This window comes from Argentina silus, assembly GCF_951799395.1.
Source record: "Argentina silus genome assembly, chromosome: 8".
In the NCBI taxonomy this organism is placed as follows: Eukaryota; Metazoa; Chordata; class Actinopteri; order Argentiniformes; family Argentinidae; genus Argentina; species Argentina silus.
This window is the reverse complement of record NC_139662.1, coordinates 16,880,600-16,902,966: the sequence shown is the minus strand read 5'-3', so window position 1 is coordinate 16,902,966 and position 22,367 is coordinate 16,880,600. Positions and strand designations below refer to the sequence as shown.

The 22,367-nt window shown below is 42.8% G+C and overlaps 3 protein-coding genes across 4 annotated transcripts; 2 read left to right on the top strand and 1 right to left on the bottom strand.

The window, feature by feature from the left end:
- Positions 1 to 4: 4 nt before the first annotated feature.
- Positions 5 to 8,359, bottom strand: ptpn1 (protein tyrosine phosphatase non-receptor type 1). The gene is made up of 9 exons (XM_083675299.1): positions 8,109 to 8,359; positions 7,326 to 7,416; positions 6,644 to 6,744; positions 6,179 to 6,277; positions 5,820 to 5,957; positions 5,166 to 5,375; positions 3,477 to 3,638; positions 3,024 to 3,199; positions 5 to 2,642 (listed from the first exon to the last, which is right to left on the bottom strand). The coding sequence occupies exons 1-9, from the start codon at positions 8,163 to 8,165 to the stop codon at positions 2,336 to 2,338; spliced, it is 1,341 nt and encodes a 446-aa protein (XP_083531425.1). The 5' UTR covers positions 8,166 to 8,359; the 3' UTR covers positions 5 to 2,335.
- Positions 8,360 to 9,461: 1,102 nt separating this feature from the next.
- On the top strand, positions 9,462 to 17,723 carry klhl12 (kelch-like family member 12). Of its 2 annotated transcripts, XM_083674941.1 has the most exons (12): positions 9,462 to 9,728; positions 10,275 to 10,523; positions 10,964 to 11,117; positions 11,310 to 11,527; positions 14,112 to 14,261; positions 14,436 to 14,550; positions 15,007 to 15,113; positions 15,205 to 15,400; positions 15,577 to 15,735; positions 15,936 to 16,034; positions 16,139 to 16,325; positions 16,586 to 17,723. In XM_083674941.1, exons 2-12 carry the CDS (start codon positions 10,341 to 10,343, stop codon positions 16,710 to 16,712), a joined length of 1,695 nt encoding a protein of 564 aa, XP_083531067.1. In that variant the 5' UTR covers positions 9,462 to 9,728; positions 10,275 to 10,340; the 3' UTR covers positions 16,713 to 17,723. The 2 variants fall into 2 exon arrangements, with proteins under 2 accessions (XP_083531067.1, XP_083531068.1); XM_083674942.1 differs by lacking the exon at positions 9,462 to 9,728 and having other exon boundaries at positions 10,315 to 10,407.
- A 407-nt stretch (positions 17,724 to 18,130) lies between these two features.
- Positions 18,131 to 21,991, top strand: tuba5 (tubulin alpha 5). The gene is made up of 5 exons (XM_083675568.1): positions 18,131 to 18,268; positions 19,393 to 19,624; positions 20,347 to 20,495; positions 20,604 to 21,284; positions 21,450 to 21,991. Exons 1-5 carry the CDS (start codon positions 18,266 to 18,268, stop codon positions 21,747 to 21,749), a joined length of 1,365 nt encoding a protein of 454 aa, XP_083531694.1. The 5' UTR covers positions 18,131 to 18,265; the 3' UTR covers positions 21,750 to 21,991.
- Positions 21,992 to 22,367: the final 376 nt, after the last annotated feature.

The following is a 22,367-nucleotide window of genomic DNA, read 5'->3' as shown; positions in this document are numbered from 1 at the left end:
ATCTGTGACATGATTTTATTACTACAGCCTTTGTTCAGAATTCAGTCTGAAAATGAAATACTAAACATGTATCAGATCCAAAAACCAGAACAAATCAGCAGTAGATATTTTTTTCTTTCTTTTTCTTTTTTATCAAAAAAGGAATACAATGATGGATGTAAATAAAATAAAAAAAGACAAAACGGTTGGTGATCATAAGTACAGAAAAACAGGATATTCTGGGCAACGCGTGGCTGACCAGGTACTTGTAAGTTTATCACTTGCAGGTGCAGAAAAAAATGTCTGCACAATGGAACCTGATTTGAATAAGTATCAAGAGGGCATGTCCGTGGGTAGAACCTCATACATTCGAGAGAAAAGCACAGCCGTTAGACTCAGGAAGTAGCTCTTGTGAGTCACTAAGGTAAACTGAAAGCTAGCAGCTGAACTAATCTCAACAGAAAACCTGTTTGTTCATGACTGCAGGATGTCTATGTGAAAACATTAATCGTAATTTTTTTTTTTTTTTTAAATACATTGCCAGCACAGGCCCATACCCACGACATAACTGATCATCACTACAGTGTATTCATCCCTGCGCTGGTGTTTGGTTGGTTTGAAGTCCCTGGCTCCCTGTCCAGACAGGCAGGATGGGTTTTGCAATCAGAAGATGGGAACTAAGGGAGATATTAAGTATTTGTATTGCTAGCGAAAGGAGAGGAGGGTTAGCTGCTTCTGTGTCTCCATAGGCTGAGCTGGCATTCTTGTGCGTAAATGTGGCCTCCTGTGTTCAGAGACGCCTGCTCCAGACACATTTAATAACTACGCAAACGCTCACCTGATGCATTCCCCTCCGTTTTACATGTTCACTTTTTATTAGCATGAAAAGTCTCTGCGCAAAATTCATTTCACTCAAAGTGGTGACAGCAAGAAGTCGCCATCCCTGAAGAATAATATCTAATAGGTTTGACAACAAACCCAAAAAAATATATGATGTAGAAAAATCCTTTCGAGCTGACTTTAGCCAGAACACAGATTAAAAAGAGTAATTTATATATATATCAGCATTTGCTGGAGTCGCTTTCTTAAAGAGGCGAGGTGCGAATGCAACATCTCAAACTAAAGCCGAAACAAAACAGCTCAAGACAGGCGTGCCGCAAACACACCACTCCCATTCAAAGCACATATTCAACAAGACACTCCTGTTTTACATGTCAAGTTGGGAACAAATAAAGTGGGAGGGGAGAATCAATTACCAGGAAGCAATCTAGAATATATTTCACATTTGACTTACATTATTAGCTTGAACTTCCCCCCACTAAGAAGCAGATAAGTCAAGCATCAGTAGAAAGCTCCAATAATTCCACACACACACACACACACACACACACACACACACACACACACACACACACACACACACACACACACACACACACACACACACACACACACACACACACACACACACACACACACACACACACACACACACACACACACACACACACACACACACACACACACACACACACACACACACACGCAGTGGTAGGGCACTCTCCTAAGGCCATCAATGGCCCACTGCATGCACCCCTCATTTAGTGGAGGGAGGGCAGTCTCTCCCTCTAACTTAGCCTCAGCTTACCCCCGGGTATAATAATACTGTCCCACCTCAAGGACAACAAATTAAGTCGTGATGGTCGTTTTCTTTTACATAAGTCTGCAGCCATTCGTCGCACTGCAGGATTACCACAAACCGAGCTCTGTGTAACTCCTGACCGACCTTTATGAGGAATTGTTAAGAGAGAGAGAAATATTTTGGAGAGAAGCGTGAAAGTCCAATGGAAATAGCAACAGCTGAAATGATGGAAGAACACTAATGTGTGTCATTTGGTTCGTCAATGGAGAGGGCGCATGTGTGTAGGGTGGACTAGTAGACCATTCAGCCTGAGTGGTTCACAGACCACAGAACAAATCACATACAACATCCTCTACTAACTGCTATAAAAGAAAACCATCTTAAGAAATTATTCTTAAATCAACATGTGTATTTGGGATGTGACACCTGAAAATTGAGGCCCTGAGCGTCCAAACTGACAGTTTTTGGGGGAGCTAAAGGTGGGTGATGCAGAAAAGGGCTGTCCCTTACTCCAACACCCCCCCCCCCCCCCCCCCCACGCTCTGCATTTTGTATATAAAACAAGTGGAGCCTGAATCCTCTGAAGTCCAAACTATCCACTCGCCAGCAGAGTTAAGCCCATAGGCAGAGAGAGTGAGGGCCGGCTGGCCAAACTAATACAACCCTGCAAAAAAGAGAAGGGAGAGGGAGGAGCAAGAGAGGAGGAAGAGAGGTTCAGTGGAAACAGGCTCGGTAACAGATGTAAGCACCCAGGGCCAATGCCGTGCAGAGGCACACGTTGGCCAGCAGGGGGGTCCAAGTCCCCTGAGGAGAGCTGTCGCCAGAGGCTGCCTGCTCCACTGCTGCTTGGGTCAGTGCCTGTTTTTCTGTCTCGTGCAGCCTCTGGGGTTTTGTCGGGGCTTTGGGGGCCTGTTCTTTGCTTCCCATCTGGCCATCAGGCTGATCAGCAGGGACAGTGGGAGGTTGGGGGGCAGGGACATCAACACCTGTCCTCCTTCGAAGTTTGGGCTCCGGTGGGGCACTGCAAAGGGAGAGAAAGGAATGCAGAGGGTGGGGCATATTGAACAAACAATATATATACACATTCCTGTGTTTCATTCCGGAGAGTTGTTCCATCACATCTAGCCTCGTTTACTCCCCATTACAGATCTGATGGACTAGGTAGGTGTAAACAACATAGTGAAAAGTAGCTGGAAATTTAGCTTACAGTTTCACAGCGGTCTCTGATCTGTGAAGGGAGTAAAACAAGGGCAGATGGCGGGTAACAACATTCTGGACTGAAACAGAGCCCTGGTGTGCTTTTCTTGTCAACTTAAAGAACGAACATTATCATTGTTTGAGGTCACTAAACTGCACACGCTTGAAACTCAGCTGCACCTAAAGTTGAGCTGGTGTTCATTACCTGCGAGTGCGAATGTCGTTCTGCGCAACAATCTCCTCAGCAACGTCGCTCGCGGGAAAGAAGGAGCGGGGCTCAACCATGCCATTCGGAGGAGGGTCTCTCGGAGGTGGGTGAGGTGGAGGAGGAGTGAACTCTGGAGGAATGTCCTCCTCATTGGACAGCTCTTTCCATGACTCCTGAACACAAACATGGATTGATTAATGTGGGTATTGGCTAAACATGAAAATGGCTGGGATGAGCCATTGAGCCACGAAGAGGCACCATCTGCATTCTGCACATAGTTAAGACTTCCCAAATAGTGAACATGGTGTGCTAGTTTAATGTGCTTTACATAGGGGGAACTTACTTCATCCACATTTCTCAGGCATCTCGAGTGATATATAGATGAGGTTGCATTTTTTATTGTGACAACTTTAAAAAAGAAAAAAAAAGAGAGAGACAGATTGGACTTACCTGCACAGATGTGTCTCCCATGATGCACTTGGCCCCTTCAATGACAGCGAGGTAGGAAAATCGAAGTTGGTCAGCTGTCTGAATCAGGCCCATTCGATAGCGCCGCATCTCCAACAGCACGGCACGAATGCGCACAGACGACGGGTCCTTGCGGATAGACATCTGCCAAGTGCCAAAAAAGTTACAACTGGTCAATTACCTGACATGAAGTCAGCAACCGGTTGATGACCTGATATGAAGTCAGCAGCAGGTATGCCATACATAGTATTCGCGTGATGCGTCAAAAGGCCATCTTCACGGGCAAGTTACCATTGGGGTCTCTTCTGATTTCCTTGCGTGCCATGCCTTCTACACACTTTGGGCTCAGCACTTTCCTAGATATTAAATACGTATCCAAATATTCCCATTTTGAAAAGGTGCACGCATATCTCACCAAATAGGCGTTCCAGGCTTTAGGCAATCCAATCCAAAGAAATAAATCATCCGAGTTCAAGATAGGAATTCCTCAGACAAATCTATGTCCTATGGCTATAAAACCTTTATTTTGAAGGCAGTCCTTCTGGATAATGAAATAGAAATACTGGAATCTCATCATTAGGCTTTAAATAACAACTAAATAGTTTGTTCTTTGCCATAGCCCATCTGCTTTGGAGTGGAATTGAACTGTGGAGAAAATGGTGACATTTCTATTGTGGGGATTAATTGTGCTTGAGGGGGGATCTTCAAAGCATGTTTGGGTCCTCTTTATCATTTAAAAAAAAACATAGGATCGCATCAATTTAAATGAAAATGTCTAAACCACATGCACAGAAAGATGTACATGCTTGCTTGCAAAATAATGTTTTGTCCATAGTACTATCAATCAATCATTCATGATCACAAGATGCTTACTAAATGAGACCACTAAAAAGTGAACCGTACCACCACAGATAAGGGTTGCAGTGCTAGTTGCTATTTCTATGCTGCTACATATAGCTTTTTTAGTTTCACTTCCGAAAAATGGCCATGACATGAGAAATGTTACATAATACCTGATTAGCGTACTGTTGAATCGATAAAATCTTGATAACAAAAGATGCAATTTTTGAACCCTGCCAAAAGTGTTCAACTTGACTTGATGCAGCCTCTGGAGCGCGCAGGGAATGTGGAGATTTTTTATGAAATCAGATGAGAATGGCATATCTACGATCTTCATGAGAAACACCCCTAAAATGTGAGTTTCTCCACCCAAAACCCACGGTTAGCACAAAGGTGGGTACTAACATTAGAATACTCGCTGGAGCGCCGCGCACACATTTGGCCCGTAAAGCACAGATCAGCATGCATAACGTGGTGCGCAAGGAAATGAGAATAGACCCCATAGTGAGAGATAAGAAATCAGTGGCAAAACTGTTATTCAATCAAAACAATTGACTGTAACAATTGTATCGTTTTTTCGGTTCACAGGTGCAAAAACCGCTCAATCGATAACCTAGACTAGTTGCCCACAAACAGGGTGAGGAAAGTAGACCTTGCGGATACTACAAATACTCTAATTGGTTGAAAGAGAAGTGAGTGCTAGCCTCGCTGTCCGTAAACAAACAGATTAATTTCAGACTTCTCTTGCTCAGTAAGCTCTGGACCAACATAAGGCCATTTATGCCTATAAATAACATATTCTAAAAAGCGCTTCCAGATTGCTGTACTAACCAGTAAGAGGCAGGTGTCGACGAGACAGAAGGTTCCGGAGCGCCCGATGCCTGCGCTGCAGTGCACCACCACTGGCCCCTGGTCAGAGTTGAGACACCCAGACTCCCGCACCTTAAACAGGAAATTGAGGAAGGAGGCGGGGGACTCTGGTACCCCGAAGTCAGGCCAGGTGGTGTAGTGAAAGTGTAGGATCTCTCTAGTTTCCTGAGTCTGTGAAGAGTGAAATTGAAAGTGGAAATGTTTAAAACGGAACAGAGAGATCACTGTATCAACAAGCAAGTCAAGATACGTTCCTAGATATCATGTGTAAAAAGGAGTAGACAAGTCCAATAGGAATTGCTTGTGGGGGGATGCCATATTGTATAAACCAATTCAAAAACTAATTCAAAGTACTTTTCAGCAAAAAGTAATCCCTATTCCTCTGAGTAGATCTCAGCTTAAAATAATTACCATTTTAAGTACCACAATGGAAAGATGAGATTCTCAACACATTCCGCTGTAGAGGAATCGCCAGTGTCATGACAGTGAATTGGCTGTAAATTGTGACAATTATGAATAAAGTTTGGTTCTATGATCAAGAGCTATGATTTCTTAACAAGAAAATAAACCTGAGAAGGGAACAGATGATGGTACAACGAGAAATAGGAATCTCACCGACAGATTTTCCAGCTCCAGCTGACGGACAGTGTAGTAGGATTTGATGTCTTCTGAAACAAGTGTGAGCTTGAAGTTGGTGTCCTCGAATACAGCATCCCCCTCCTCTCTAGGTGGCCAGTACTGAGCACACTTCACCTGAGACATATTACAAGATTCAAAACATAGTTTTATCCACAAGGGTAACAAATGTTGTAGATAAGATTACCTCTATTGTCCATTTGTAAGAGTTAACTTTCTTCAAGTCAGCACATCAGAAATATACATATACAAATTCACAGCTCTGATACTAGGGTTCAAACTGGTAAGTGAGGTGCCACATTCTAGAAGGCACAAAAGAAAGAAAGATTTCTACTTACGGATCCTTTCTCTATGACACGGTTCAGCATCACCACACCTCGGGTCCTCTGCTCCCACACCATCTCCCAGAAGTGGCCACACGTGTTTGGAAGGGGTCCCTAGAGAAAGGAAGAGGAGAGACGCTGTTTGAGATAAGAGCACATTTGTAGCGAGATTGTTTTGGCATACCCAGTTTGATTGCCAGTTTTGCCTGAGGGTTGACAAAGAGGTGCAACCGCTGATATCATTTTCACATTAACTGGAACAAGTCAAGCACCATTTCTACAATATTCTACCTGGAACCTGTAGTTGGTACTTCTTTGAAAAGGAACAACTTGGTTGATAACTCGATAAAACATATATTTCTGGGGAGCTTGACAAATAATTTCTGAAAGATGCCCTTGCACAAGAATGACATTCTAATACCTAAGTACCAAAACAGTATAGTCTCTTCACATATTCTCCTCTCTAGCCAAAGTACAAACCTGAGTAAGAATGTAGCTTCTCTGTGCTTCTTCTACGGAAATCAGGCTTGCATTAATGTAGTCGTTCATACCCAGATGAAGGCTGATTCTGCTGTGGTCAACTGTAGAAAATGAAATAGGCTTGAAAATGGTTTGTGAAAAGAACAAACACTTTTGACTTTGTAACTTGAGACATCCCCTGTGTCTGTGGTGCAGGTGGAAAGTGTATATGGTTTGCCTGTCTTTGTCTAAAACACAGAAGTGTTCCTTTCAGAGTCCTGATTTCTAAACCACTCAAATAAATAAGACAGAATAGGCCCATTTCTCCTAATGTAAAACAAAAAAACTGATTTGGGATTGCAAAGTGAGTTATCAGTAAGAGCCACTGCAATCCATAGATTGTTTCACTGTCCACAGATTGTTTCATTACTCATGTTACATCAAAACAGGAAACACAAACATATCAACACCCTGGGAGACATGTGACTGATCTGTCCCATAGGGGTTCAGATTTGAATTTTGCATCTTTGTGAAAAGAGGAAACCACAGTAGTTTAGCTATCTCTAGTTAGCATATGGGATAATAAAAATGTTACAAAAAAAGCTGTCCTGCTCGATGAAAAACTCCACTGCCCTTGCCTCCATTTATGTTATACTATAAAATGGACCACGTCAAGATTAAGACACAATATTGGAACACTTACATGGGCTGACATCTCTGTAACGATTCCGAGTTTTGTTTTCAGGTAGTTTGGCAAGTTTGCAGGGCAGCTCACTTGATTGCTGGCGGATTTCCTGTAAGTGAAAAAATATCCAATAAATGAAGAAGGCTTCTCCAACATATATCTTACATGATTCACAAAACGTGATTCTTGGGTGAAAAGAGATCCTAGAAAAATTGATTATTTCTGACTCATAACTCATTACAGCAATCACACTGCAACTGGACATCGACCTATACTCTCCAGCAGTCTAGGGGATCTTTATGTTCTGAAGACATTTAGTCTGTGCTTTCCTCTCCTCTCTGGAATCTATTGAAGTCTGGCATCCAAATGGCATCTAAACATCTGTCAGTGTATTGTAATAGCCTAATTGGATTGGTTGATGTTGTGAAACAAAATGTCTAAGGCTAATCCTTATTTGGCGAAACCTATATCACGTGCAGACAAGTTATAATGTATTAACCTACAGCCGTGGTGGGGGGGACACATCATCGCAGCCATCAACTACATCTGAACTAGTCAGCTAGGTGCCAAGGAGGATATCAACTCAACTCAACCCCCCCCCACACACACACACACACACACACACACACACACACACACACACACACACACACACACACACACACACACACACACACACACACACACACCGAGAATAGTGTTATAAGTCGTAGCAGATAATACTAACATCTGATGACCTATCTGATCACCACACAGAACTCCGTACTTGTAACCCACCTTGATTTGCCAAAAACAACCTACCTGGTAAATGGCGTTCCAACTCCCGGGTTCATCGATTTCCCGAAACTCGGCTTCCATTGCCGTGCTACTGTCGCCTCTTTTCCCCACAACCAATGGTAGCTATTCGTAAAGCGTTTGAAAATTTGACACAAACGGTGTCTAACAAAGCGGACAACTCTTTTAAAACTATTTTTCTTTTTTACAGTACTGTATCTACATAGATTGATATTACTGTGTTGTGTCTCGGCCTGGTCTAACCGGAAACACGCCGTATGCTCCTCCTTATCACGACTGCCCTTGGGTGGCTTTAATCCCCGCCCTCATTTCTTGACATTGGCCAGAGAGAAATAATAGTAGCGTTCGTTTTTATGGTGCATTCATGACCAACTCGGAAACTCGGAATTCCCATCTGTGATGTCGGACCTCCGAGTTTAGGAGCATTCAAGTGACTTGAGGTCGTAAACCTCAAGCAACCTGAACGCCCGCGGGTGATGGCAAACGTTGGCCAGTTATAATCGCTTTAACTTTCAATTGTGCAGTTGAGCAAGAGTTTGCAACGCTCCAAAACGCTCATCGAAAACAAACTGCAGTGTGTATTCAAAAGCTTAGAAACACATGGTTGTTATATTTCCATTTCACATTAGCGGAAGCTTCTGAAAATCCTGCCATGCTTGTGGTTACTTTCTTGTTGGAATGACGTCAGATAACTACATGTCGGAAACTCGGAGCTCGAGGATGATACCCGAGTTTCCCAATTATAATTACGAGTTGGAGGGCCGCTCAAAATTATTTTTCCCACTCGGAGCTCGTATTTCTGAGTTTCCGACTTGTCATGAATGCACCATTTGTCTGCTTGCGCACCGGCTGGGCGGAATTTGCACCTTTTCAACCATTTCATTGGTTCACAAGCAGACCACACCTACCCGGTGCGTCGGGCGAGCCTGCAAAAATAAACACATCTTCGGATCACAAACTGTGCAGCGCCGCACAGAATTTGTGCATCTGGAACGCACTATCTTCATCTTTGAAAAGGTCTTTGAGTTCCATACCATTTCTCACTTCCTGTAAAATGTGTTCTCATCTTGGGAAATACGCGAATGCGGCGCGCCCGAAGACTGAAACCGAACGCACCCTTTTGCATGTGCATTGTATTGCGCACGTTGTCAAGTCACCCAAATGATATCGATATAGATATGTGTATATAATATAAAGAAATAAGATAAAACATAAATACTGCTTTAATTCTCATTAGAAGAGCATGTTTACCTCCAATGCAACGCACAGTTGCAGCCATAGAAATATAATTATATAGTTGCATTAAACTCAAGGTGCGCGCACGTAATATGACGCATTGTTTTTGTCACAGCTGTCACTGATGCTACGATACCCTGCAGATTTACCAAGCGAGCTATCCTCCATCCATGAAATAGACAATACGATTCTGGGTTAATTATCTTCTCGACAAAAAGATCACATTGTCCCTAACGATTCCAAGAGAGGGCCCAGCTGCACCGCCTGCCGCTGCCGGAGACCATGGACTACCTTTGGCATCCACCGCTGTGACTTCAAAATACAGGGACGTCTGTTGCTAGCCAGCTAGCTCTTTTGGCTCGCTAGCTAGCCGTCATAGCTGGTTTAGTGGTGGGTAGTTTTATTGCCTTCTATGCTGTCATTGTTGGTGCTTATTTGGAAGCCGTTCACATTTTGAACATTTTGCCTATATCATATGAATATTTGAAATCTGAAAATAAAATCGAGACTAGCTCAAGCCATAATTTGAGAAAGTTAGCTGGCTAGCTAGAAATTCACCTTTGCTCAAAGGTGACCACCTTTTGGTCATGCTATCCTCCTCCCAAACTATTAATTATGCTCCTTCACAGTGGTTTATATAATAGGCAGTGTTGTGTTCTGCTGTCCAAATGAATTTGAATAGGCCATGTTGAAGGTCTTTCACTCGAGTTTTGAGTCACCTCTCTGTATACTGAAATGTATGCACTCACTGCAATGTAAGTCGCTTTGGATAAAAGCTTCAGCTAAATGGCATATATATATATATATATATATATATATATATATATATATATATTAGTTCTGGGAGCAGAATGATCTAGCTTGTTACTTATAGTATCCTATGCACTTTGCCTCCTTCGGACCATATCAAAACTAATCTTTTTCATTCTTTTCCAGATATTGCAGTACGTCGTTGAGATTTGTGAGGTTTATAGGGCAGCCAGAGGCACCCTGTCAAGCACCATGGCTCCCAAGGACATCATGACGAACTCCCATGCCAAATCCATCCTCAACGCCATGAATGCACTTCGTAAGAGCAACACACTATGTGACATCACTTTGAGGGTTGATAATACCGACTTCCCTGCTCACCGCATTGTCCTGGCTGCCTGCAGTGACTACTTCTGTGCCATGTTCACCAGCGAGGTAACTGTGAGCACAAGACAAAGGAAGTCATTGAAAGACACACTTTCAAGGGAGCACTTTGAGTGTCCAGATTGTTTGCCCAAACAACAAAGAGGATTGTCAAATATTGACCTCTTTGAAAACGGCAGTACAACAAAAGTAGGATCATAACATGAATCTTATGCCACAAAAAAATATTATCAACAAAGTAAAGTCATCAAGGTACATTTCAGAAATAGTCCAATAATTTCTCTGCAGCTCAGTTGACCCTAGCTTATCTCTCCTTTAACGTTATTGCCTCTCTAAGAATCACCAGGTGAGCATTACCTTTTACTAACAAAGCTGACTATAATCCAAAGCTACGAACCAGTATGACAGGGGTAAAACATTTTGCCAGGGGTAAATTTAGTTTCTCCTCTAGCCATTTCACTTGATGTGTATTGCTGTTGTTTCTTTTGCAGCTGTCAGAGAAGGGGAAATCCTTTGTGGACATCCAGGGGCTCACTGCGACCACCATGGAGATCCTGCTGGACTTTGTGTACACAGAGACAGTGCTGGTCACAGTGGAGAATGTACAAGAACTTCTTCCTGCTGCTTGTTTGTTGCAGCTCAAAGGTAAACAGAAAATAGTCTGGTCGTACCAGATCTTTATATGCTATAACATCTTCAGAGGACTTGGCCATAGCACTAGCTTAAGATGAGAACTCTTGCTTACACCAAGATGTGTCATGCTTGTTATGGATGATGCTATGCTAACCATTATATATGATACGTGTTTGTGTATGTGTGTCTCTTTGTGTACCGCAGGAGTAAAAAGGGCATGTTGTGACTTTCTGGATAGTCAGCTTGATCCCTCCAACTGTCTTGGTATCCGGGACTTTGCTGAGACGCACAATTGCCTTGAACTGATGCAGGCCGCTGAGCTCTTCTCCCAGAAGCACTTCCCTGAGGTGGTGCAACACGAGGAGTTCATGCTGCTCAGCCAGTCAGAGGTTGAAAAGCTTGTGAAATGTGATGAAATCCAGGTAGGCAAAAGTTGGACCTGGTTAGATGTTGTGCTTCCATGTGCAGTGTGTTAGTGCTATAACTAGTCACAACATATTTCATATAGGACATGAATTTATCCCAAATTGATCAACAATTGAAAACTGAACTATTGTTTTGAAAGAAGGTGCAGTATTACAAAATTATTGACAAAAGCTCTTGTTCAATGCTCAGTGTTGTCTAGTGTACAGTGCCCTTGGAAAGAGGAAGCATTTGTTCTTCTTTTAGCTCTACGCTCCAACAGTTTGGATTAGAAATCAAACAATTGCTATGGGGTCAAACATACTCCTCAGGGCTCCAAAATCATATCATGTCCAAATAATGCACTCGTGTTTAATATTTGGTCGACAAACCTTTGCATGAAGTCTGCGACCCATTCACCCCACCAGACGCTGCTGGGTATATCGGGGTTCTCCCCAGGATTTTTTAACAGCGTGGCGCTGGATTGCATTATCAAAATTCTCACGTTCATTCATGTAAAAATGCGCAAAAACACAGCTAAAACGCTGAATTCACTGAGGAACGTCATAACGCTTTCGTTTTTGTTTAACAACATTGTCATTAGCGATCGAAGATATTTATTCTATATTACTAAATATATAGTTTAATTTGCCTTGAAATGTTTACATAGTGGCGCTGGCAAGTTCACAACATGGCGCAGCGCCACTCTAACATTCTTTGGAGAGAGCCCTGGTATATTCTTTGGTGATGCTCTGCCAGGCCTGTACAGCAGCCATCTTCAGTTGTTGTTTGTTTTGAGGTCTTTTTTTGCCTAAACTCTTATCAGGAAATTAAATGCATGTTCAATTGGATTTGAATCTGACGATTGACTTGGCTAGTCAAGAACTGAAAAACTCCCTAGTCACTATGGCGGTATGTTTGGGGTCATTGTCTTATTGTATGATGAAGCGCCATCCAATGAATTTGGATGCATTTGCTTGTACTCAAGCAGACAAGACGTTTCTGTACGAGGAATACATTCTGCTGCTGTTGTCAGCAGTAATATCATCAATTAAGACAAGTTAGCCATCATAGCACCCCCTCCACCACATTTCACAGATGAGGTGGTATGCTGTAAATCTTGGGCAGATCCTTTTTACTCCCAACTTTCCTCTTGCAATCACTCTGGTACATGAAAATGTGTCTTATCTGTCCACAAGACCGTTTTCCAAATCTCTGCAGGCTTTTTAGCAAACTGTAACCTGACCATCCTTTTTGAGGATAACTAGTGGTTTGCACCTTGCAGTGAAGCCTCTGTAATTCGGTTGGTGACATATTCTGCGCATGGTAGTCTCTGACATATTCACGCCTACCTCCAGGAGTGTTCCTAATTTGTGGGACAGTTTAGGTTTTTTTCTTAATTATGGTGAGCGTTCTTCGGTCATCCACTGTAGAAGTCTTCCTTGGCCTACCAGCCTGTTTGTGATTGCTTATGTAATGTTACAAACTGTTGATTTTGGTAAGTCAAGGTTTTGGCTACTTTTCTTATCAATGTTTCTGATATTTCAGCCTTGTAATGGCTTCCATGACTTTCATTGACATCTCTTTGGTCCTCATGTTAACAGACTCCAAAGGCAAATGCAAAGCCTAGAATCAATACTAGACATTGACAGCTCTCTTATGCCTGCACAAATTATGTGACGGAACACACCTGACTAATCAGAAACAACTGTCAAGCCAATTTTCCAATACTTTTGGTGCCCTGAAATAGGTGGACTACATATAGAAAGGGTTGTAATTTCTAAATGGTGAAAAAGAAAACATTGAATTAAAGCTGAGAATCTCTAACCTCATAGTAATTGTTTGATTTCAAATCCTAACGGTTGGAGTATAGAGCTAAAAGAACACAAAATGCTTCCTCTTTCCAATACTTCTATGCCTAATGTTTCAGCAAGGCATTGAAGTATACTAATTAGAGGTCTAAATTTCTATGTGAATCATATAGCACAATCACCCTGCCTCAGACGCATCTCCTGACCTGCAGCAAGTAACAATTGAGATCAAAGTGTGTGTTAATACCTTAACCAGAAGAATGGTCTTTACATGTGTCGAGGGGACACTTATCACAAGTCTCAAATTGTCTTTTAAAAACCTGAGGTAGAAAAGAAAGCTGCAAGCGTAGACCTGTTGTCATCTCAATTAATGCCCCCCCCCCAGTGCGTGTCTCCCGTGCAGATTTGGCTGACTCAGAAATTAAGGAGAAGGGAATCTGATTTAAGTATGCCTTTGTGCTCTGGAAATTCCTGTCTTTAACCGCGTGACTTGCTTTGTGAAAACATAATTATATTCATGTGGTGTTGATTTATAGATCACCAATTCATCAAAGGATTTTCCTGTCACTTTTTTTTTCTCTAGTTTTCTCATGTAGCCATGCATTTAAATCGGAGGCAACACTTCCTCTAAGTACAGTAATTGTTATGAAACAATCTGTCATTTTGAGAAGTCAGTGCGAACATTTGTGCCTTTGAGCATATAGCTGTACTTGGGGATCAACACTCCTTTTTCAATCATGTTCTGTTCTCAGGCCAGGAATACTGTACAGTACATGTTTCTGTGTGTTTGCAGGTGGACTCTGAGGAGCCTGTGTTCGAGGCTGTGTTAAATTGGGTCAAACACAACAGGAAAGAGAGGGAACCATATCTATCAGACATGCTGGAGTTTGTGCGATTGCCTTTGCTCACACCGCGGTACATCACAGATGTCATTGACACTGAGGTGAGAGGCCACACACGACACACGTTGGCAGTTTTTCTGCGCATAGCCAGACCTCCCCCATAATGGGTGTGTGTTTAAGATAATACATCAAGCTTCGAGCAGAGGATTAACTTTTGAGCTATTTTACATGTTAGTGCTTTCACCAAAGTATGTATATGTTGTGACATGTTCCAGCCCCTCATTCGATGCAGTCTTCCTTGTCGAGACCTTGTGGATGAGGCCAAGAAATTCCACCTAAGACCAGAGCTGAGGAGCGAGATGCAAGGACCACGCACCCAAGCCAGATTAGGTACAATCTTCCTGGGTGTTCAAAGCTTCATTGTCATTTTATTGTTCGCATTCAGCTTCTGTGACTTACAATACAACACACAAAATACAACTAAATAATTAAAAGTGTACGTTGTAAAGTGCAGAATTGCTTAAAACTTCTATGGACATAGTCCAGGCAGTTGTCCTGACAATAAGGTCGTACAAAGCACAAGCTGGGTGGGGAGTGATATATAATAATAACAATAATATATGCCATTTAGCTGACACTTTTATCCAAAGGGACTTACGTTGCAGTGAGTGCATACATTTTTTAGTATATATGGTCCCAGCAGGAATTGAACCCCCAACCTAAGCGTCGGTAGTGCCATGCTTTACCAACTGAACCACAGAGGACCACAGGGAGTGGCCATCATGTTGTTGATGTGAAAAGGTGACTCACGTTTACTGAGACTCACTCACTTGTTCTTGGTTAAAGGTGCCAAAGAGGTCCTGCTTGTTATTGGAGGATTCGGCAGTCAACAGTCCCCCATAGATATCGTTGAGAAGTACGATCCTAAAACTCAGGAGTGGAGCTTCTTACCTGTAAGTTGAGACTTATTTCAAAATGGCGCATTGTTGGACCTCTTTTCTGATCTTGGTTAAGTTTACTTACCCCGAGCACACATCCTTACAGAACATCGCGCGGAAGAGACGTTACGTGGCCACGGTGTCCCTCAACGACCGAGTGTACGTGATCGGGGGCTACGACGGTCGATCGAGGCTTAGCTCGGTGGAATGCTTGGACTACACGGCGGACGAGGATGGTGTCTGGTACACCGTTGCCACCATGAATGTTCGGCGTGGCTTAGCCGGGGCCACAACACTCGGAGGTAGAGGATCTTCTCTGATTGACAGCTTGCATCTCAATAGGGGCTTCCAAAAACAAAATTGCACTGAAGTGAGTTTGACTGTCCTCAGGTGTTACAAAGCCCCTGTAAGTGTTTTCTAATTGAGATGATCAAAAAACATTTCTGAGCAAAACTTTTTTTGCATTTTATGCCCACAGACATGATCTATGTTGCTGGAGGCTTTGATGGTAGCCGCCGTCACACCAGCATGGAGCGATATGACCCCAACATTGACCAGTGGAGTATGCTGGGGGACATGCAGACAGCCAGGGAAGGGGCCGGGCTGGTGGTGGCCAGTGGACTCATATATTGTCTAGGTGAGTACAAATGATTCAGTTTGGAATATCATTGGAATATGGTTTGGAATGTCATTGGAATATGGTTTGGAATATGGTTTGGAATATCATTGGAATAGGGTTTGGAATACCATTGGAATATGGTTTGGAATGTCATTTTAGGAGATTTTAGCTCCCTCCCTCTTTCTCTGTCTTAAAAGATCAGTGTCATTTGTTTGCAGGCGGGTACGACGGGTTGAATATACTCAATTCAGTGGAGCGGTATGACCCCCACACAGGGCACTGGACGAATGTCACCCCCATGGCCACCAAACGCTCAGGTGACTACTCTAAACTGCTGTGTGACAGTAGAACTGTATGTAGTGTATCATCTTGACAGGTTGGTTCTTGGCAGTATGTCTGAGGGGCCTGATGTCTGTTGCAGGGGCTGGCGTAGCCTTGCTGAATGACCACATCTATGTGGTGGGCGGCTTTGATGGAACCGCACACCTGGACTCAGTGGAGGTTTATAACATAAGAACAGACTATTGGACCACGGTGGCCACTATGACCACTCCCCGCTGTTATGTAGGAGCCACTGTCCTCCGTGGAAGACTATACGCTGTAGCTGGGTAAGTCATTAACATCCAACCCACATGCCTCAGTATCTAACTGATAAATTATGTATTGATTTTGAAAAGAAAAAAATATGCAACCATAAAATATTTTACACGTTTTGATGACGTTTTTATATGTTAATTTGATATAATGCAATCCTCCCCTCATGGACCAGTCTTTTGAGTATTGGAATGTGCCAAATCAGTGATTGAACACATCCAGAAGATGTTTGAATCTCAGTGACCCCATGCTCTCTCTTACACCCCCTTTCCAGGTACGACGGAAACTCCCTCCTCAGCAGTATCGAGTGTTACGACCCAGTTATTGACAGCTGGGAGGTTGTCACCTCCATGGCAACACAGCGCTGCGACGCAGGGGTGTGTGTCCTCCGAGAGAAGTGATCACCTTTACCATCAACCTGGGGAGGAGTCAGGTGGAGTGGTGGACAGGAAGCTAGTCTTGAGCCTGACGTTTATCTGCCACTACTAGGGAGTAACGAACAGAGGTGTCAGTTGGGAGACCAGAGTACAATATGTCCTCTCTGAACACTATTTTGATTGCAACTTATTCAGACTTTCACACCTGAAAAATATCCCCTTCCCATTGGATAGGGTTTGCACAACCAAGACGAGTTTGTTTTAGACTTCCTATCATTGGGATGTGGCTACCAAGTAACCCCTAACCACTTACGCATGACTGACTCTCTTTGGTGGTGTTTGTTGCCGTGGTTACCTGTGAGATTATAGTTTCGATTTGTCTTTAAAGTGCAATATATTTCTACTTCTGTAAAGTAACTATGGAGCAGAAAAACAAACTCCAGCTGCTGCTGCTGCTGTATGCCTTATGCCCTTGTGGCTCACATTTAAACAGACCATCCATGTTGCCTCTCATTAGGACTGTAATGATTGTTGTCATGCCATCAAGTATGATCACTGATAAGCATTTGCCAGATTTTCAATCATCAGCAAACTGTTTGTAGTTTTTGTAATTCTGTATAAAGTGCTTTTCAAGACCTAATTGTTTGGAGGGAAAAAATGTTTTATTACCCGACTGTCATTGTTTTTTAATTTATCAACACTATTTTGAGATTAATCTTATTTAAAGCAACATATAGGTTTGTTTGAATGGTTGAAAATATGGTTATTTGCTCTTATGTCCTTTGTATGTCATCCTGTACAAATCTATTCGTTCCCTGCAATGTGCCCAGTGGTTTTGACACCGCTGAAGAACACTGCTGAAACAAAAGAGCCAAAAGGAGTTTTCATGGGTAGCTATGGTGCATGCATTTGTGCTCAATGGATTTGTTTGGACACACAAGAAGACTTGAGACATGTTCCATTGATAAGATAAGGGCAGGTACATAGTCTTGAGTTCTTCCGTGATGTAACTTGAAAGTGAATAAACATTATGTGATGATAATTTACACCTTTTTAATTTGCGGTCAGTTATTGTTTTATGGCATTGTAGTAGTGTAGTGATATATCCTTTATTGGTCCTGAGTCCTGAGACCTTCCATTTCAATTTCCAGCAACTCTGTTCTGCACCTTCTGCCTATCCTTCAAATGAACTTTGAACCATGTGTGAAAATAAGTCAGAAGTGTTATACAACTTTGTAGTTGTACTTAAATACATTTAATTTTAAATTTTTAAATGTAATCTAATAATAACCATGGGATTCAATTATATTCGAGGGGAGTCCAAGGTACCCCAGTAGTGCGCACTACGCGGATACAGGGCGGTGTGCTCCAACCAACCGACGCTCCCTCAGCAAAAAGTTATAAAAACTCCCCTCGCATAACTGTAGCGCAGTGCATTACATTGCTGTGTTGGCGAAGACACGTAACTCGTCCGAGTCGACAGGGCTGAAACAAAACACAATTTCCGGCAAAATTGCTGAAAATTATTTTCCTAAAACTTCTAACTTCTTTCCAGCTGTCGAACCTTTGAGAGAAAAATGGTAAGTGTCCATTTACAGTGACTTTACATTTGAAAATGAAATCCAAAACTCGTCAGACCATATGCTTTATTTGCTTTCTTCTGAATATTTGACTTTACTTTGAAGTCTCATTTAGCAGTTGGTTTTATGTAATTTTGCAATGACAAAAAGAGTTACTGAATAAAGACAGCTTGGAATGTGTGATTTAAATCACGCATTGTGGCCGACATGTCGTCATTTCCCAATTTAATTCAGTGAATTCAAAGTACGTCGATACCTCTGAATAAGGCTCTTTTTAGAAAGTATGATTGTGAAAGGCGGGAACTGTATTTGAGTTCCGCAAGACAAACATTTGAGGAATGTGTCGAGCCTTGGGTGAGAAAGTGGATAGGTTTTAGTAATGGGGGATGGCCGATGCAGCTGGTTGGGTTAGTCACATGCCAGTGCACAACTTTCATGAACTTTCTAACCTTTTCATATGGCAAATTCTATTGTTAAACATGACCGACTATATTTATAAAGGGGTCGTGTGTGATAAAAATGTCCTACACACCATTTGGTTCTAAAATACATTTTGAGTTGCCTACTGTACATACCGAATTGCAGCATTGTGGGGCCAATGAGTCCAAACTGTTTCAAGGCCATCTGCTTTCTCATTCCTCACTATCAGCCTACCAAGCCCTCTCATTCCAGTGCAAAGTAGTAAGCCTATTAAACCTTCTCATTCCAAAGTCTATATTGTGCTATCATACTATTAAGCTGTAAACGTCAGGATTATGTTTTTATGTTTATTGTATTACTCTTTAGCATAGTGATATTACATTAATACCACCTCCTTTTCTAATGTCAGTGGATCAGAGGCCTTGTGTGAACTAGAATCCTTTCCTTCTGGGATCCAGTGCCAAAAGAAAATCATAAAATCTCGGCATGTTGAGACGAGAGCCTAGCCAGTTAACCGCATGAACCCCTCTCTTTGAAATGTGACACTGAAATTTGGGCTTTCAGGACTATCCTGTTTGTAAATGGTGTTCATGGATGCTCACGCAACAGCAATGAGAAAAATGTCGCATGTGGTTAGGTCCTTGCACGGCAACTTCCTTTGACCAGAATTTGGTTTAGGATCTGCTGTTGTATTTGGTCCACAGCGAGAGTGTATCTCCGTCCACGTGGGGCAGGCTGGTGTTCAGACGGGTAATGCCTGCTGGGAGCTGTTCTGCCTGGAGCACGGCGTGGAGCCTGACGGTGTGTTCCAGGAAGGGCCAGAAGGGCCGGCATCTAATTCCCGCTCAGATCCGTTCAACACCTTTTTCAACACTGGAAGTTCTGGCCGCCATGTTCCCAGGGCTATATTTGTTGACCTAGAACCAACGGTAGTGGGTAAGCAACTAATATTTTTTTTAACTTTTTGTTTTCGTCTACCCCCTCCTTACCCTACATGTTTCATGTGTAATTACATGAAATGTCAGTGCATCTCCGTCCACGTGGGCCACAGGAGGGCAAATTGGCAATGCATGCAGGGAGCTGTACTGCCTAGAGCATGGTATCCAAGCGACAATACCCTTGGTGGCTGTGATGACTTCTTAGACACTTTCTCTGGTGAGAGTGGCTCTGGAAAGCGTGTACAAAGGTCTGTGTTTGCGAGCCTGGCTCGCTGTTAGTGTGGTAGTGTTGTAGAATAGTGATCCAACCTGAGGAGGACAGAGGCACTGTTCAACAGATAGATAATGAACTTGACGTTCCATGAGGCAGGGATGCAGCCAAGCAAGTGTTACGGGTAAGAGTGTTCATCGGGCGTTCAGTGGCATAGCACACTAAGGCGTATACCATATCATCGCAAGGTCCCTGGTTTGATTCCGGCCATCAACATATCCTGCATGTCATCCCTCCTCTCTCCCATCCTTCCTGTCAAATCTCTACTGTCTCTATCCCAATAAAGCAGAAATGCCCTAAAAACATATTTAAAAGTGTTCATCAATCATAGTAGTGACTCTAACTAAGTGCTATTGTACACATAAAAAAAACAGAACTAGCTTGGATTTCCATTGATTGTCATTTTATTGCTGCCCTATATAAATTGACGAATGGTTGTTTTTTGTCAGATGAGATCAGGACTGGAAAGTATAGGCAGCTCTTCCATCCTGAGCAGCTCATCTCTGGTAAGGAGGATGCAGCCAATAACTATGCTCGTGGACACTACACCGTCGGGAAAGAGATCATTGACGGGGTTCTGGAACGTGTTCGTAAAATGGTAACCGTATTTGAACACCTGATAATAGTCATAAAATCAAAGGAATGATTTACAGTAGGTCTCAATAGAGTAAGTAGTGTCCTTAAATAGTTTTTTTCTTGTCTTCAGGCTGACCAGTGCACAGGACTGCAAGGATTCCTCATCTTCCATAGCTTTGGAGGGGGCACTGGCTCTGGCTTCACCTCTCTGCTGATGGAACGCCTGTCTGTTGACTATGGAAAGAAATCCAAACTGGAGTTTGCCATCTACCCAGCCCCTCAGGTGTCCACAGCTGTTGTGGAGCCTTACAACTCTATCCTGACCACCCACACCACCCTGGATCACTCTGATTGTGCCTTCATGGTGGACAATGAGGCCATATATGACATCTGCCGCCGCAACATGGACATCGATCGTCCATCCTACGCTAACCTCAATAGATTGATTGCTCAGATCGTTTCCTCCATCACTGCCTCCCTACGTTTTGACGGCGCCTTAAATGTCGATCTCACAGAGTTCCAGACCAATTTAGTCCCCTTCCCGCGTATTCATTTCCCCCTAGTCACCTATGCACCCATCATCTCTGCTGAAAAGGCCTACCATGAGCAACTGACTGTCCTTGAGATCACCACCGCTTGCTTTGAGCCAGCTAATCAAATGGTAAAATGTGACCCTCGTCACGGCAAGTACATGGCCTGCTGTATGCTGTACCGTGGTGATGTTGTTCCCAAAGATGTGAATGCTGCCATTCAAAATATCAAGACCAAACGTTCCATCCAGTTTGTGGACTGGTGCCCCACTGGTTTCAAGGTAAAAACATGATTGCTGTCAAAATTATGGTCTGTACTGTGACTTCAATCGATCGATCACATTTATTTGTATAGCCCTTTTTTACGAAAACAGTTTTGTCACAATATAAAGCACGCCAGCCTATCTCTACTCTGCTTAAAGGGTCATCTTTTTCTGCTTCAACAGGTCGGCATCAACTATCAGCCACCGACTGCTGTCCCTGGAGGAGACCTAGCCAAAGTCCAGAGGGCTGTGTGCATGCTTAGCAACACCACTGCTATCGCTGAGGCCTGGGCCCGTTTGGACCACAAGTTTGACCTCATGTATGCCAAACGTGCCTTTGTACACTGGTATGTGGGTGAGGGCATGGAGGAGGGAGAGTTCTCTGAGGCCAGAGAGGACCTGGCTTGTCTGGAGAAGGATTATGAGGAGTTGGGCAATATGAACCCAGACTCTGAAGGTGATGAAGCGGGTGAAGAGTACTGAGCCTTGATGACTGAAGCTGTCAGCTCGCCACAACATTTATAAGTGAAAGGGAACAATGTCATATCTGTTTACTAAAAATGTCTTATTGTATCTTCTTAGGGGTTAGCTTCCTGAACTCAATTACCTGATGTTGTAGTAATGTTTTTTCGACAGCCACTTGTGTGTCACTTCCAAAGAGTTAAAAACTTATTTTGCAACTGGTGGGATTATCAGCTTCTGAATAAATTCTCTCTGTGAACAAATATGGATTTCTTAGTCTCCGAAATGTATGATGATAAACATGTTACTCCTCAAGATGAGACCTGAATTATCTACAATACATCTGGAGGTCTGAGGAGGAACACCACCGACCAGTATGTTTCATTGGTCATCTTGTACCATGGACTCAACAATTATTAGCAATGCTGAAATACTGCATTACAGAAGTTACTGCATTACAATGCAATACAATATTACAAATACAATTTGATACAATTGTAAATGAATAACAATACAAAGTTATATTATTATTATTATTATTATTACAATGCTATGATAATAGAATAAAGAGGATAGCTGCAACCAGAGCTACTCTGGCTGCAACTAACATAGATAGGCTACCATAGTGATAGGCCTATA

What these genes read in the sequence shown, in the direction of transcription:
- ptpn1 (XM_083675299.1), bottom strand. Translation starts at nt 8,165, where the DNA reads ATGGAAGCCGAGTTTCGGGAAATCGATGAACCCGGGAGTTGGAACGCC. An exon ending in TGGGAGACACATCTGTGCAG is followed by an intron (nt 3,200 to 3,476) that starts GTAAGTCCAATC and finishes GTTTGTGTTCAG; the next exon opens with GAGTCATGGAAAGAGCTGTC. An exon ending in AACGACATTCGCACTCGCAG is followed by an intron (nt 2,643 to 3,023) that starts GTAATGAACACC and finishes CTCCCTTTGCAG; the next exon opens with TGCCCCACCGGAGCCCAAAC.
- klhl12 (XM_083674941.1), top strand. Translation starts at nt 10,341, where the DNA reads ATGGCTCCCAAGGACATCATGACGAACTCCCATGCCAAATCCATCCTC. An exon ending in TGAAATGTGATGAAATCCAG is followed by an intron (nt 11,528 to 14,111) that starts GTAGGCAAAAGT and finishes GTGTGTTTGCAG; the next exon opens with GTGGACTCTGAGGAGCCTGT. An exon ending in TGGACTCATATATTGTCTAG is followed by an intron (nt 15,736 to 15,935) that starts GTGAGTACAAAT and finishes ATTTGTTTGCAG; the next exon opens with GCGGGTACGACGGGTTGAAT.
- tuba5 (XM_083675568.1), top strand. An exon ending in CCTAGAACCAACGGTAGTGG is followed by an intron (nt 19,625 to 20,346) that starts GTAAGCAACTAA and finishes GTTTTTTGTCAG; the next exon opens with ATGAGATCAGGACTGGAAAG. An exon ending in GGTGCCCCACTGGTTTCAAG is followed by an intron (nt 21,285 to 21,449) that starts GTAAAAACATGA and finishes CTGCTTCAACAG; the next exon opens with GTCGGCATCAACTATCAGCC.